This window comes from Bos indicus, chromosome 7 (genome assembly GCF_029378745.1).
Source record: "Bos indicus isolate NIAB-ARS_2022 breed Sahiwal x Tharparkar chromosome 7, NIAB-ARS_B.indTharparkar_mat_pri_1.0, whole genome shotgun sequence".
NCBI lineage: Eukaryota > Metazoa > Chordata > Mammalia > Artiodactyla > Bovidae > Bos > Bos indicus.
The window spans coordinates 7200894-7216696 of NC_091766.1; the positions used below are offsets into that span (position 1 = coordinate 7200894).

A 15803-nucleotide genomic window follows, 5' to 3' on the forward strand; every position below is an offset into this window, starting at 1 on the left:
CATTAAGGCATTGTCTCAAGAATCCCCCACAGTAAGGGTCAGCCTGGAACTGGGAGGACACAGAATCGCCAGGACAGTGAGGACCTTAGCTGGAGTGAAGATGCTCTATGGAATGATGAAGATGCATTTATGGCCCCAAAATTCTTCTGGCCATCTATGCACTCCACCAAGAAATCAAGACATTAATGTCAACCCCCAGGAAGTTGATCCAACCTCTACTCTTTTCTCCAGTCCCTGCCTCACTCCTACAGTCTGCAGTGTCAATTGCCTTCCATGCTTCATCCCTCCATTCTCCTTCCCCAAGAAGTGCTCAGTTTCTCCCACTCCTCTACATTCATGTGGCTCCATCCCCTCTCCTGAATCACCCTCCACTCTCCTCCTCTGTCCCCTCTCCATTCTGATTTCCAAAGAGTATTTTCTGAAACATGTACAGGTAAGCAGTCCTCAGACCCAGGGTTCAAATCCCCGCTCCCACCTTGTATCTTTGAGAAAGAACTTTAGAGCTCTGAGCCTCCTCTCTGAAAAATCAAAGTTCCTAGAGAACTGCCTTCAGTGGGTCCGTGAGGATTCACATGAAGGGCTCAGAGTTTACCTCTGAGTAAAAATAAATGATATTTGGCAAAACTAATACAATTATGTAAAGTTTAAAAATAAAATAAAATTATAAAAAAATACTTAAATGTAGTTATCACAGACTTTGAGATGGTTCTTCTTCTTCTGATTGGTTTTCTGCCATCCTGTATCACATGTCACCAGTTGGCCCCGTTCTAAACTCATGGTCTCTGACCTCAGTGGAGTACTTAGCCCCCTAGTAGCCACACAACACTGTTCCCCCTACCCCCAGGAGGCTGATCCAACCTCCACTCTCTTCTCCAGCCCCTGCCTCATCCCTACAGTCTGCCTTCCTACCTCCGGCTCGGTGGAATGGCCGTGATCCTTGAGATTGGTCTCTCCCAACTCCTCTGACAGGTGAACAGAATTCTGTTTCCTCTGGTCTCACAGAGAACGGTTCACACACAGGTGTTGAACAAACATCACACCATCACTGAGTGCATCCAGTTCATACTTATGCCTCCCCCAGAGCCTCCCCTTAAGATTAGCACCAGCCCAAGACACAGCAGCTGAGACAAACATGCCTAAAGCACAATTTCTCAAGCTCCCACTACTCATGATATTTGGGGCCAGATCATTTCTTGGCTGTCCTTCTCCTTGTACAATGCTTAGCAGCATTCCTAGTCAGAACCTAACAGATGCCAGGAGCATCCCTCCCCCACAATGAGTCATAACAATCAAAAATTATCAAGACGTATCAATTTCTCATCTACATGCTTTCTTCTCTGCAATCACCCTCTGTGTTTTTTCAGCTTTTTGACTCTATTGAGGTTTTCAATGGATAAGTCGAAGATCTCTCTTGGTAAATGTCACATTGCACTTGAAAATATGTGGCTTATTTTCTAAAATCTTTTGATATTGATTTCTAACATAATTCCACAGTGATAAGAGAACACACTCTATGATTTCAGTACCTTTAGACCATGAAATTTTTGCACCTTGTTTTATGTTTCTGGATATGTTCCAGTGTCTCCTAGATTATAGTCTATGAGAACTTGAATAGAATTTGTATCCTACTGTTGTGTGAAAATTGTATGCATCTTAATTATGTTGAGTTGGTTCATGGTGCTTTTCAGGTCTACTAAATCCTTCTACTTTTCTATACATCCACTCTATTAATTTTTGAGAGTTTGATATTGAAACTCCAACTAAAAATCTTAATTTATCTACTTAAAAAAGTAATTGTAATAGATAGCATAACTAAAGAATCCACCTGCAATTCAGGAGACCCAGGTTGGATCCCTAGGTCAGGAAGATCCCCTGGAGAAAGGAATGGCAACCCACTCCAGTAATCTTGTCTGGAGAATCCCATGGACAGAGGAGCCTAGCAGGCTAGAGTCCATGGGGTCACAGAGAGTCAGACATGACTGAGTGACTAACACTGCTTCCTGCAACTTTGTTCTGTGTTCCAAGTCTCCTGTACTTGTGTTATCATACTTTCATAATTAAAAATAAATAAATGAAATTTTAAAAATTATCAAGATATATCCCAATATCCAGTGTCAGGCAGAATCACCCTGGGGTGAGAACTGCTGACCTAGAAGCTGCAAAGGGTACCTAGGCTAAGCAAAAGCTAGGGACCCAGATGGGCAAACAGGAATGATTCCCAGGAGCCTCCCAAAGCTACAGTCCTCTATTACTACTCTTCTCTCTGGCCCTGACCTCATTCCCAGGCTGAGCAGTGCTACCAACAGCTGTAGGATTCTGCTTTCCTACTCTCTCCCTCCTCTGCTTGAGGGAGGTCCTTCTTTGCTTGAGTTGCCTCTTCCAAGAAACGACCAGCAGGGAAGGGGAGAAGAAGCTCTCCTGCTTGTTGCTGTCAGCAGCATCCACAGGCAGGTGTGGGGACAGATATAAGTTCTGGAACTCATACACTGTGCTTTATCCCTGCTGCAGGCTCCAGGAGACTCTTCCCAAGAACCCCTTCATGAAACCAACCTGGATGTGCAGTCTTCAAGGTCAGGAGATGCTGGAGGAATCTCAGGGGGCCTTCTGGGATCTGCAGTCTCTGCTTCCTCCTCCACCTACCCATTCAAAGTGAAGTCTCCTGGTTGCCTCTCTCTGACCCCTGAGACCTCAGCCCTTACTGAGGGTAGAGAAGCTCCCAGTCTTGGGGGAGACAGAGCTGGATATAGATGCCTTCAACCTTTTGGGGTCAAGGTACTGTCAGAGGTAGAGCAGGAACACAGAATGGGAATCCTGGGCTGTTGCCTTGGGTAAGAGCAGTTGGAAGGCTTCCCAGAATAAGAGTAATTTGGAGCTGAGTCTTGGAGAGTGGTTTTCTCTTGGGGTCAGAGTGTAAAGAATATGCCTGCAATGAGGGAGACCCAGGTTCAATCTCTGGGTTGGGAAGATCCCCTAGAGGAGGAAATGACAACCTACTCCAGTATTCTTCCTTTGAAAATTCCATGGACAGAGGAACCTGACTGACTACAGTCCACAGGGTCGCAAAGAGTTGATATGACTGAGCAACTAATACCTTACTCTTGGGCAATATAGGTGTGCTGTCTTCTAGCCAAACTGGAAAACCTCACCTTCTTCCTAATCAAGTTCTACACTATCCCCATTGCCCTGCTGATCCAAGCCAGGAAGCCTGATGTTAGCATAAACCACCCTGGGATAAAATATAATAATTTGATCCTTCAGTTTTTGCCCATGGTTACTGACAGTCAGCTTAGGAGTGATAGTATCTTTTTTATGCTGATTGCTGATGAAATGATAAGGGCTTACAGACTGCTGGTAGCTACAGGATGCATCTGGTCTCCAGGATACTGAGGCAAGATATAAAAATTGGAACATTCAGCGCCACTCCCTAGATCTCTAGGGAGAGAGGAGGGGATGTAGATTGATTTCAGCATTAATGCCAGTGATTTAATCAATCAGGGCTCCATGCTGATCCCTTTACAGAAAATTCCCAAATGGGGCTTTCAGGCTGATGAGCATATGGAGCCGCTGGTAAGTGGGGTGCATCCAGGGAGGGCAAGGAAGCTCCTTACTCCTTCCCTCATAATTTTCCCTTCATTTCTCTTCCATTTGTCTGTTCCTGAGTTGTATCTTTTATAATAAACTGGTAACAGGAATTTAAAGCACTTTTCTGAATGCTATGAGTTATTTTAGCAACATGTAGGATGTGAAAGGGGAGGGATGGATCGTGGAAACATCCATCTTTCTAGTCAGTGAAGACTGGCAGCCAAAGTGGGAGCAGTCTTGTGGGACTGAGCCCTTCACCTGTGAGTTCTGGCACCAGCTGCAGGTTGTGAGTGTCCTAACTGAATTGTAGGACACTACTAGTGTACAGAGAGTGGGAGAATTGACCTCCCTTCCTGTAGAAAAAAGCCACACATGTAATGTCATAAACGCTCAGCAGCATAGTGTTCCCAGCCTTGTAATCAGCCTCAGTTCTGGCCACTCAGCTCATCCTGGATACCCTCACCTATCTCCCCGCTGCTCCTCCTCTCCCATCACTCCCTGCATCTCCTCATACCAATCTCTGCCCTCAGCAGCCTACTCCCCTCACAGCAGCCAGAAAGGGCTCTCTGCATACAAGAATCTGACCACGCTGCTTGTGTCTGAAACCAACTCCTTGGTACAACCATCTTGGAAAACTGATTGGCAGTATCTATTCAAGCTGAACATAGATCTCTGCTATGACTCATATGACCCCACTATGGTTTTCCCTGGTGGCAGAGTGGTAAAGAACATGCCTGCCAATGCAAGAGATGTGGGTTCAATCTATGAGTCAGGAAGATCCCCTGGAGAAGGAAATGGCAACCCACTCCAGTAATCTTGCCTGGGAGATCCTGTGGACAGAGGGGCCTGGTGGGCTACAGTCTATGGGGTCGCAAAAGAGTCTGACACAACTTAGTGACTAAACAACAACAACAACATGATTTATTAATTACACGTTTAGGTACAGACCCAATGGAGCACGAATGTATTATCCATTAAAGGACATGTACGAGATGTTCATAGGAATACCATTCATAGGAATCCCAAAGTGGAAACAACCCAAATGTTTATGAGTATGTTTACCTCATACAGTATCTTTCAGTTATTTAATCTATGTATTATAGAAATATTTAAAGTACCCTATTGCCAATGGAACAAACCCTTCAGGTGGCCTTCATGATCTTGCATGCCCTTGACCTTTCCTTCTGTATGCCTACACATCCCAGAAAGCCCCCAGCCACCTTCAGCTCTCCAGGGTTCACCAGACATAACATTGTCCCCAAATGCACTATGCATCTGTCACCCTGAACTTTTACACTTGTTGTGTTTTCTTAGAAGCCCCTCTTTCACCTGCCTATCTTTCTGGATCACACCTCCTTGCCCTTCAGGTCTTGCTTTAAGCATGGACCCCTCTGTTGTCATTGTTCAGTTACTAAGTTATGTCCGACTGTTTGTGACCCATGGACCATAGCACTCCAGGCCTCCCTGTCCCTCACCATCTCCTGGAGTTTGCCCAAATTCATGTCCATTGAATCAGTGATGCTAGCCAACCACCTCATCTTCTGCCACCCTCTTCCCCTTTTGCCCTCAATCCTTCCCAGCATCAGAGTCTTTTCCAATGAGTCAGCTGTTTATAGCAGGTGGCCAAAGTATTGGAGCTTCAGCTCTTCAGCATCAGTCCTTCCAATGAGCAACCCCCTCTAGAAGGCTTCAAAGCCACAGGCCAGTCTTTGACCTGCACTTAGCTCTCACAGTCCCCTAGGATTCCCTCATCATACCGCTGACCATATATATATATATTTTTTATCACCACACACCTGTAAAGCAGTGATTCCCCATTCTGTCCCACTTTTAGGCTCTTTGAAACCACCAATTTGTTTTCTGTCCTTCTGATTTCACCTGTCCCATACACTTCACATAAATGGATTTGCACAATATGTGCCCTTTTATGTCTGGCTTCTTTTACTATTCATCCATGTTGCATCATGTATCAGGACATTATGGCTTTTTTGCTTTTTTTGGGGGGGGCGGTGGCTGAATTATGCTACATTATATGAACATACCATATATTGTTTATCCACCAATCCATTAATGGACATTTGTTGTTAACCCTTTGAGATTTCCTTTTTTTTTTTTTTTGGTGTAAATTCATGTATGCATTTAGGAGAATGCTTGTAATATTTTATCCATTACTTCTAGTGTTCTGTAGGAGTCCTGTCAGATTTTCTAGACTTTAATATTCAATGCTTTAAACATCTTTATGAATCTGCCTTTTTCTGTTCAGAAAAAATCTTTGACAATTCACAATGTCTCCAGTTATGTCTGTGCTGTTGTTTAGTCACTAAGTTGTGTCTGACTCTTTTGCAACCCCATGAACTGTAGCCCACCAGGCTCCTCTGTCCATGGGATTTCCCAGGCAAGGATACTGGAGTGGGTTGCCATTTCCTTCTCCAGGGGAATCTCCCTGACCTGGGGATCAAACTTGTGTCTCCTGCACTGGCATGCAGATTTTTTACCACTGAGCTATCTGGGAAGCCAAGTTATGTGTATAGCATATCAATTGTGCTGCCAGTATGCTGGTATTGAATAATATCTTAATTTATATTTACTTTCATAAAGTAAGCTGAGTACCTCAATGTTGTTTGAATTAATGCCTAAGCTCATTAGCAACAAAAAGTACTATCATTTTCAAGTGTTTTTCTTTCCAAAATAATTCTTCTAAATGAAGCAGTTGAACTCAGACTAAATCAACTGTGCAGGTTCACACAGCCCAAACAACTGGAGTAACATTTATTATTATTATTTTTATCTTACAATATTGTATTGGTTTTGGCATACCCAGGCTGTCTGAGTAGTAAAGCAATTTAAATGTCTCCTGATGGATAAGTGGATAAATAAAATGTGGTCCATACATACAGTGGAATATTATTCAGCCTTAAAGAAGAAATAAACTCTTCCATATGAGACAATGTGAATGAACCTTGAGGACTTATGCTAAGTGAAAGAAGTAAGTCACAGAAAAACAAATACTCTATAATTCCCCTTACATGGGGCTTCCCAGGTGGCACAGTGGTAAAGAATATATATATTCATAGCAGCATTATTCATTTTTTCATTTTTGTTTTATATTGATGTATAGTTGATTTACATTGTTGTCTCAGTTTCAGGTATATAGCAAAGTGATTCAGTTATACATGTATTTATTCTTTTCCCATATAGGTTATTACATAATATTAAGTAGAGTTCCCTCTACCATACTGTAGGTTCTTATTGGTTATCTCTTTTATATATAGTAGTATGTATGTCAAACCCAAGCTCTTAATTCCCCCTCCCAACATTTCCTCTCTGATAACCATAAATTTGCTTTTGACATCTGTGAGTCTGTTTCTACTTTTAATCAACAATTTAAAAATGAGCAATTCAGTGGGATTTATTGCATGTGCAATGTTGTACAACTATCACATCTCATTCCAAAATATCTCCTTCACCCCAAAGAGACCTCATACTCATTAAGGTGTCACTCCCCGTTCTCCACTCCCCTATCCCCCAGAAACTACTATCTACTTCCTGTCTCTATGGATTTGCCTATTCTGGACTTTTCATATACATGGAATTATATGATACGTTTCCTTTTGTGTTTGGCTTCTCTCAGTTACAGTGATGCTCTTGAAGTTCATACACTTTGTAGCATGTGTCAACACACAAAAAAAGCTGCTAAGAAAAGAAGTATTCATGAGATTTTCACTTCCGATACCAATAAACCTGCAGTTTCTCTTTTAAAAACAAAGATGGCCAGAGAGTATTGGACTCTCTGGCCACCTAATGCAAAGAGCCGACTCATTGGAAAAGAGCCTGATGCTGGGAAAGACTGAGGGGAGGAGAAGAGGATGACAGAAGATGAGAGGTTTGGAAGGCATCACTGACTCAATGGATATGAGTTTGAGCAGACTCAGGTAGACAGTGAAGGACATGGAAGCCTGGCATGCTGCAGTCCATAGGGACACAGACAGTTGGACACGACTAAGCAGCTGAACAACAACAACATGGCAAGTGGACATTTGGAACAAGGTAATAATCAGATTTAGGGGATGCTGTAATGTGCCACAAAGGTCCCCTTTAGGATCCAGGAAATCATTTGCCCAGCTGTGAGAAAAGCTGGCTGCAGAAGGCTCACAGTTGAGTCACTTCTGGAAAACAGAATTTCCCCCAGCTGAAGGAACTGCTTTAAACAGGTAATGTCCTCTCCAGCACTGTGGTGGTGATGGTTTAGTTGCTAAGTCATGTCTGACTCTTGCAACCCCATGGACTGAAGCCCACCAGGCTCCTCTGTCCATGGGATTCTCCAGGCAAGATATTGGAGTGAGCACCCATTTCCTTCTCCAGGGGATCTTCCTGACTCAGGGATCAAATTCAGGTCTCCTACAGTGCAGGCAGATTCTTTACTAACAGCCAGCCAATACCCAATGTCTGGATGTGAGGGAGTGGGGCCGGTGGTACAGGGGCTCAGCCCCCTTGCCTCAAAGGGAAAACTTTGAAGGGATTAGCTTGCAGATCATACCAGCCTCTGACTAATCTTGGTTGCCTCATCTCTTACAGATATTCTGAGAGCCTCCTCCATAAACTGCCTGAACATCTCCCTCTCAGAGACTTTTTCTGAGGAACCCAGGCTAAGACAGCATACAAAGGGGTTTCCTGTTTGTTTTTAAATCATCATATCAGTTAATTCACACTATTTCATAGTAATAAATATTATCTAATAAACTGCTTTGAAAAGTAAAAAAATAAAAACAAAGATGAACAACATCATTAGTCATCAGGGAAATACAAATCAAAACCACAGTGAGGTATCACTTCACTCTCACTGGAATGACTAAATATTTTTTTTTAAGTTTTAGAATCTGATTTTAAGGTTTTTTTAAAATTAAATTTATTTATTTTAATTGGAGGTTAATTACTTTACAATATTGTACTGGTTTTGCCATACATCAACATGAATCTGCCACGGGTGTACACGTGTTCCCCATCCTGAACCCCGCTCCCAACTCCCTCCCCGTACCATCCCTCTGGGTCATCCCAGTGCACCAGCCCCAAGCATCCTGTATCCTGCATTGAACCTGGACTCACGATTCGTTTCTTATATGATATTATACATGTTTCAATGCCATTCTCCCAAATCATCCCACACTCTCCCTCTCCCACAGAGTCCAAAAGACTGTTCTATACATCTGTGTCTCTTTTGCTGTCTCGTACACAGGGTTATCGTTACCATCTTTCTAAATCCCGTATATATGCATTAGTATACTGTATTGGTGTTTTTCCTTCTGGCTTACTTCACTCTATATAATAGGCTCCAGTTTCATCCACCTCATTAGAACTGATTCAAATGTATTCTTTTTAATGGCGGAGTAATACTCCATTGTGTATATGTACTACTGCTTTCTTATCCATTCATCTGATGATGGGCATCTAGGTTGCTTCCATGTCCTGGCTATTATAAACAGCGCTGCGATGAACATCGGCGTACATGTGTCTCTTTCAATTCTGGTTTCCTCAGTGTGTATGCCCAGCAGTGGGATTTCTGGGTCATAAGGCAGTTCTATTTCCAGTTTTTTAAGGAATCTCCACACTGTTCTCCAGAGTGGCTGTACTAGTTTACATTCCCACAAACAGTGTAAGAGAGTTCCCTTTTCTCCACACCTTCTCCAGCATTTATTGCTTGTAGACTTTTGGATCGCAGCCATTCTGACTGGTGTGAAATGGTACCTCATAGTGGTTTTGATTTGCATTTCTCTGATAATGAGTGATGTTGAGCATCTTTTCATGTGTTTGTTAGCCACCTGTATGTCTTCTTTGGAGAAATGTCTATTTAATTCTTTGGCCCACTTTTTGATTGGGTCATTTATTTTTGTGGAATTGAGCTTCAGGAGTTGCTTGTATATTTTTGAGATTAGTTGTTTGTCAGTTGCTTCATTTGCTATTATTTTCTCCCATTCTGAAGGCTGTCTTTTCACCTTGCTTATAGTTTCCTTTGTTGTGCAGAAGCTTTTGAGTTTAATTAGGTCCCATTTGTTTATTTTTGCTTTTATTTCCATTACTCTGGGAGGTGGGTCATAGAGGATCCTGCTGTGAAATCACAGTCGGAGAGTGTTTTGCCTATGTTCTCCTCTAAGAGTTTTATAGTTTCTGGTCTTATGTTTAGATCTTTAATCCATTTTGAGTTTATTTTTGTGTATGGTGTTAGAAAGTGTTCTAGTTTCATTCTTTTGCAAGTGGTTGGCCAGTTTTTCCAGCATCACTTGTTAAAGAGATTGTCTTTTCTCCATTGTATATTCTTGCCTCCTTTGTCAAAGATACGGTGTCCATAGGTGCGTGGATTTATCTCTGGGCTTTTATCTTATTCCATTGATCTATATTTCTGTCTTTGTGCCAGTACCATACTGTCTTGAGGACTGTGGCTTTGTAGTAGAGACTGAAGTCAGGCAGGTTGATTCCTCCAGTTCCATTCTTCTTTCTCAAGATTGCTTTGGCTATTCGAGGTTTTTTGTATTTCTATACAAATTGTAAAATTATTTTTCTAGCTCTGTGAAAAATACCATTGGTAGCTTGATAGGGATTGCATTGAATCTATAGATTGCTTTGGGTAGTATATTCATGTTCACTATATTGATTCTTCTGATCCATGAACATGGTATATTTCCTAACTCTACACCTAAAGCAGCTAGAAAAGGAAGAAATGAAGAACCCCAGAAGGAAAGAAATCTTAAAAATTAGGGCAGAAATAAATGCAAAAGAAACAGAAGAGACCATAGCAAAAATCAACAAAGCCAAAAGCTGGTTCTTTGAAAGGATAAATAAAATTGACAAACCATTAGCCAGACTCATCAAGAAACAAAGGGAGAAAAATCAAATCAACAAAATTGAAATGAAAATGGAGAGATCACAACAGACAACACAGAAATACAAAGGATCATAAGAGACTACTATCAGCAATTATATGCCAATAAAATGGACAACGTGGAAGAAATGAAATGACTAAATTTTTTTAAACAACAGAAAATAGCAAGTGTTGAAAGCTATGTGGAGAAACTGGAACTGCTAAATTCAGGCCCTTGGGCTCTTTAATCAGTGGAAGTTGCTAGAAGGCCAGATGAGAATTTCAAGTAAGACTTTACTGGGGCTCATGCTGCAGCAGAAGGGAGCAAAAACAATAAACAGGTGCCCTTGCTAGGTCCTCAGTTTCGTTGGGTGGAAGCGGGGGCAGGGTGCAAGCGGGTTTCTTAAATCGCATGCTGGGATCAGTGGGTTAGACCGGAGGCATAGCTTAGGTGGCTGCCCATCCCCTTGGTAGTGCTGTCATGTACAGTACCCTTCTTGTGCTCTTGGCATCTCAGAAATGGCTTGCTGGTTTGTTGTCTTTTTGTATCTTATTGTTCATGTTGCTCAGACTACACTTGTTTATTCACGGTTATTTTTAGTCTCTTATGGTTTCTTTGTATTCTGTTGCTCAAGGAGACATTTGACCAGATGCAAGGACTCCTGTAGGGCTGCCCAGGTGGGTCAGTAGTAAAGAATCCTGCAACTCATGAGACCTGGGTTAGATCCCTGGGTCGGGAAGATCCCCCTGGAGAAGGAAAGGGCAACCTGCTCCAGTATTTTTGCCTGGGAAATCCCATGGATAGAGGAGCCTGGTGAGCTAGAGTCTATGGGGTCGTAAAGAGTCAGACATGACTTGGTGACTAAACAACAACAAAAACAACAAGGCACTCCTGTAAAGGGTCCCAGGTCCCACTCTATCTCAGAACCACTATACATTGCTGGTGGGAATGTAAAACGGTGCCACCACTATGGAAAGCAGTTCAGAAGTTCCTCAAAGGATACATACAATTACTATATGACCCAGAAATTCCACTTATGGATAGGGGGACGACAGAGGATGAGATGGCTGGATGGCATCACCGACTCAATGGACATGAGTTTGGGTAAACTCCGGGAGTTGGTGATGGACAGGGAGGCCTGGCGTGCTGCAATTCACAGGGTCACAAAGAGTCAGATGTGACTGAGAGACTGCACTGAACTGAACTGAACCCCAAAGAATTAAAAATAGGGACTCAAACATTTATCCATGAATGTTCACAGCAGTGCTATTTGTAATGGCCAAAAGATGGAAAACAACTCAACTGTCTATCAGCAGATGAATGGATAAACAAACTAGGTGTATAAATACAATGTAATATTGTTCAGCCATTCAAAGGAATGAATATCTCTTTATGTGTGCTGAGAGACATTTGCATTCATTAGTTTGTCCCTGGAGTCAGACTACCTAGATTTGAATGCTAAATCTGCCACTTCAGGCTGGGTGAACAATGGACAAGTGAGAGTTTCTGCTTCCTTCCTCACTGGGCTTTTGTAAGAAGCATAGGATGTTGCATGCTCTGCACAGCTCCAGCCACATTACAAATCCTTAACACATCATAACTGTTTTCAAGGGGCTTCCCAGGTGGCACTAGTGGTAAAGAATCTGCTTGCTGATGCAGAAAATGCAATAGACAGTGGGTTTGATCCCTGGGTTGGGAAGATCCCTTGAGGAAGAAATGGCAACTCACTCCAGTATTCTTGCCTAAAAAATTCCATGCACAAGAGGAGCCTGGTGGGCTACAGTCCATGGGGTCACAAAGAGACATGACTGAATGCCTGAGAACACACACAACTGTTTTCAGGAATAACATATCTAAAATCTTCTTCACTGGAAAAACTGACTTCCATGCTAACCATCTGGCAGCCAAAAGAGACAGATTTGAAGAATGGCAATGCTCCTGGGACAAAAGCTCTTTCCCTCAGGGGTCCTAGACTCAAAGGCTTCACTGGGGAAGATGAACTAATTGTAGTCACTCTAACAAGGTTCTCCGGGGATCATACCTGAAGGCCAGAGATTCTGATATTAATCTGTTAGTGTGATTCTGCTGTGTGTTCTCTGAGAAAGCCTACTCTTCATCCACAGTTGCAAGACAAAGTAGAGGCTGCAGGAATCCCAAATCCCTGGAAACAGGACTCTTGATGGGTTGAGAGGTCCCGGAATCTGATAGAGGTATAGTAGTTATTGGTTAATAAGGCATCAGGAAGACAAGCCACAATCGAGCTGATCTCAGGGAAGATCCTCCCCCCACCAAACCTGCCTTCAGAGGTTAGGGGTACTCTCTGATCAGTTTCATCCACAAGGACTTAGGTTACCTGGTATCAGTGACTCATAGATGGGTAGGGGTATTGTGAGTTGGTCAAGAGAGTGGATATTTGGATCAGAGCATGAGCTGGATCCCAGATCCATGCAGGAGTCAGGTTTGGAGCCTCAGCTGTTGGCTCATGATGTGGCTGAAGGTTAAATGGGATGATAATTGTTAAGAGGTTAGCTCATTGTGGATTGCATAGAATAAAGGTCACTGTGCCACTCTAAGGACTTCCCCAGTGGCTCAGCAGTGCAAAACACACAAGCAGATTCAATCCCTGGGTCAAGAAGATCCCCTGGAGGAGGGCATGGCAGCCCACTCCAGTATTCCTGCTGGGAAAATCTCATGAACAGAGGATCCTGGAGGGTTATGGTCCATGGGGTCAGAAAGAGCTGGACACGACTAAAGTGACTGAGCATACATGCACGCTCACACAGACCACTCTAACTTAGTCAACTTGTATAGATGCTGAGGGGAGGAGAGAGTCTGTCATGCTTTAACCATGGGTATCAGTGATCCCTAACTGGGGGAAATTTCTACTCTGCTCAAGAGGTGTTATTCAAGATATTTTTGCTCCTTACAACTGGAGATAGGAGGAATGCTATTGGCATTCAGTGGGTCAAAGCCAGGTGTTCAACGTCATACAATAATATATAAGACAGTCTGCACCACAAACAAAAATATGATTCAGCATCAAATGTCAGTAGTGCCAGGATGAGAACCACTAGGCTCCACCCCAAAGAGGAGAGGAACAGGGAAGGGATCCCTGAAGAAGTGGAGGCAACTTAAGTGAGGTGAAGCTGGAGGCTAGAAGCTTCCAAGCAGGAGACAGCAGGTGCAAAGGACCAAAGTGTTAAGCGCTCAGTTGTGTCTGACTCTTTTGTGACCCTATGGACTGTATAGCCCCCCAGGTTCCTCTGTCCATGGAATTCTCCAGGCAAAAATATTGAAGCAGGTAGCCATTCCCTTCTCCAGGGGATCTTCCTGACCTAGGGATTGAACCCAGGTCTCCCACATTGCAGGCAGATTCTTTACCATCTGGGCCAAGGCACAGAAAGTTATGTACCTTGGCTAAATCACACAGCCAGTAAGTGGCAGAACTGGAACTGAAACCCAGGTGTGTTTTCAGAGTTTGTCTTTAATCACTTTTACTATTTATTTTAAATACCAAACCCTAAAAAGTGCCTAGGCTGTTTATTTTCATTTTATGTCTTCTATCCCTATCTTAATTAAGGAATAATTGACAAAAATTGTGTATAACTAAGATGTAAGACTTGAAGCTTTGATACATGTATACACTCTGAAATAATTGCCACAATCAAGCTAATTAATGTAAGACTGTTTATTTTGATAATATCACTAAGAGTTCCCACAAATAAAAATGTTTGTCCATATAACACATCAGCTATGGATTTAATCCCCTTATCCTATTTTTCTCACTTAATCCTTATAACAATCCTAAGGAATTAGAAAAATTAGTCCCATATAACAGATGGGGAGTCGGACACAACTGAGCAAATTCACTTTCGCTTTTCACTTTCATGCATTGGAGAAGGAAATGGCAACCCACTCCAGTGTTCTTGCCTGGAGAATCCCAGGGACAGGGGAGCCTGGTGGGCTGCCGTTTATGGGGTCGCACAGAGTTGGACACGACTGAAGCGACTTAGCAGCAGTAGCAGCAGTAGCAGCAGCAACAGATGAGGAAACTAGGCTCAGCGTGGTTAAGTGAGATGCATCTTCAGGGATGGGTTTGAAAGAGCAATGAGGTAATCTGTTTTCTTCCCACTGTTGATGCTCCTGTTTCTGGCTTTAGCACTGCCTGGACATGGACAATCAGACCCAAGTCTTTGAATTCATCCTCCTCGGCCTCTCCCAGCAGCCCCTGCAGAGGCAGGTGTTTTTCAGCCTGTCCTGCATTCTGTATTTGAGTGGGTGCCTGGGGAATCTTCTCACCATCTTGGCCATCATCTTGGACCCTCACCTCCACAGCCCCATGTATTTCTTCCTCAGCAACTTGTCTCTTCTTGACATCTGCTTTACCTCCACCACCATCCCCAAGATGCTGGTGAACCATCTGTGTGGGCTCACCACCATCTCCTTCTCAGCTTGCCTGGCCCAGATGTATTTCTTCATCACCTTTGGGGCAGCTGACAGCATGCTTCTCTCAGCCATGGCTTATGACCGCTACCTGGCCATCTGCAGCCCACTGCACTACATGACAATCATGAGTGTCCTTCGGTGTACTTTGCTGGTGGTGATACCCTGGATCTCAGCCAACCTCATCTCCATGGTCCACACTATCCTGATGTCCCACTTGTCCTTTTGCACCAATAGGATCCCACACTTCTTCTGTGATATCAATGCCTTGATCAAGCTCTCCTGCTCTGACACCCAAGTCAATGAGATGCTGGTGTTGGTCCTTGGGGGCCCAGTGGTTCTCATCTCTTTTGTGTGCATCATGGCCTCCTATACACCCATTGCTGTGACTGTGTGGAAGGTGCCTTCTGTCCAGGGCAGATGGAAAGCATTCTCCACATGTGGCTCTCACCTTTGTGTTGTCTGTCTCTTCTATGGGACTATCATTGGGGTCTACTTCAACCCTGTATCCACACACACCACCCAGAGGGACATGGCATCCACAGTGATGTACACCATGGTCACCCCCATGCTGAACCCCTTCATCTATGGCCTGAGGAACCGAGATCTGAAGGGTGCCCTCCAGAAACTTCTTCTCAGCAAGAACCCCTTTGCCCAGCCTCTTTAAAGACTCTTTTTAGACCTAATTGCTTTTGAAATAAACTAAATATGGAAGCAGTGACAGATTTTATTTTCTTGGCCTCCAAAATCACTGCAGACAGTGAGTGCAGCTATGAAATTAAAAGATGCTTCCTCCTTGGAAGGAAAGCTATGACAAACCCAGACAGTGAAAAAGCAGACATCACTTCCCGTAGTCATGCACAGATGCAAAAGTTGGACCATAAATAAGGCTGGAAACCAAGGAATTGATGCTTTTGAATTGTG

At 43.3% G+C, this 15803-nt stretch overlaps 1 protein-coding gene across 1 annotated transcript; it reads left to right on the plus strand.

Annotated features, from left to right (window-relative positions):
* The first annotated feature begins 425 nt into the window (after window positions 1-425).
* Window positions 426-15546, plus strand: LOC109560882 (olfactory receptor 1f45-like). The gene is made up of 5 exons (XM_070792219.1): window positions 426-433; window positions 2509-2570; window positions 3128-3210; window positions 3520-3567; window positions 14596-15546. Exons 1-5 carry the CDS (start codon window positions 426-428, stop codon window positions 15544-15546), a joined length of 1152 nt encoding a protein of 383 aa, XP_070648320.1.
* The last annotated feature ends 257 nt before the right edge of the window (window positions 15547-15803 follow it).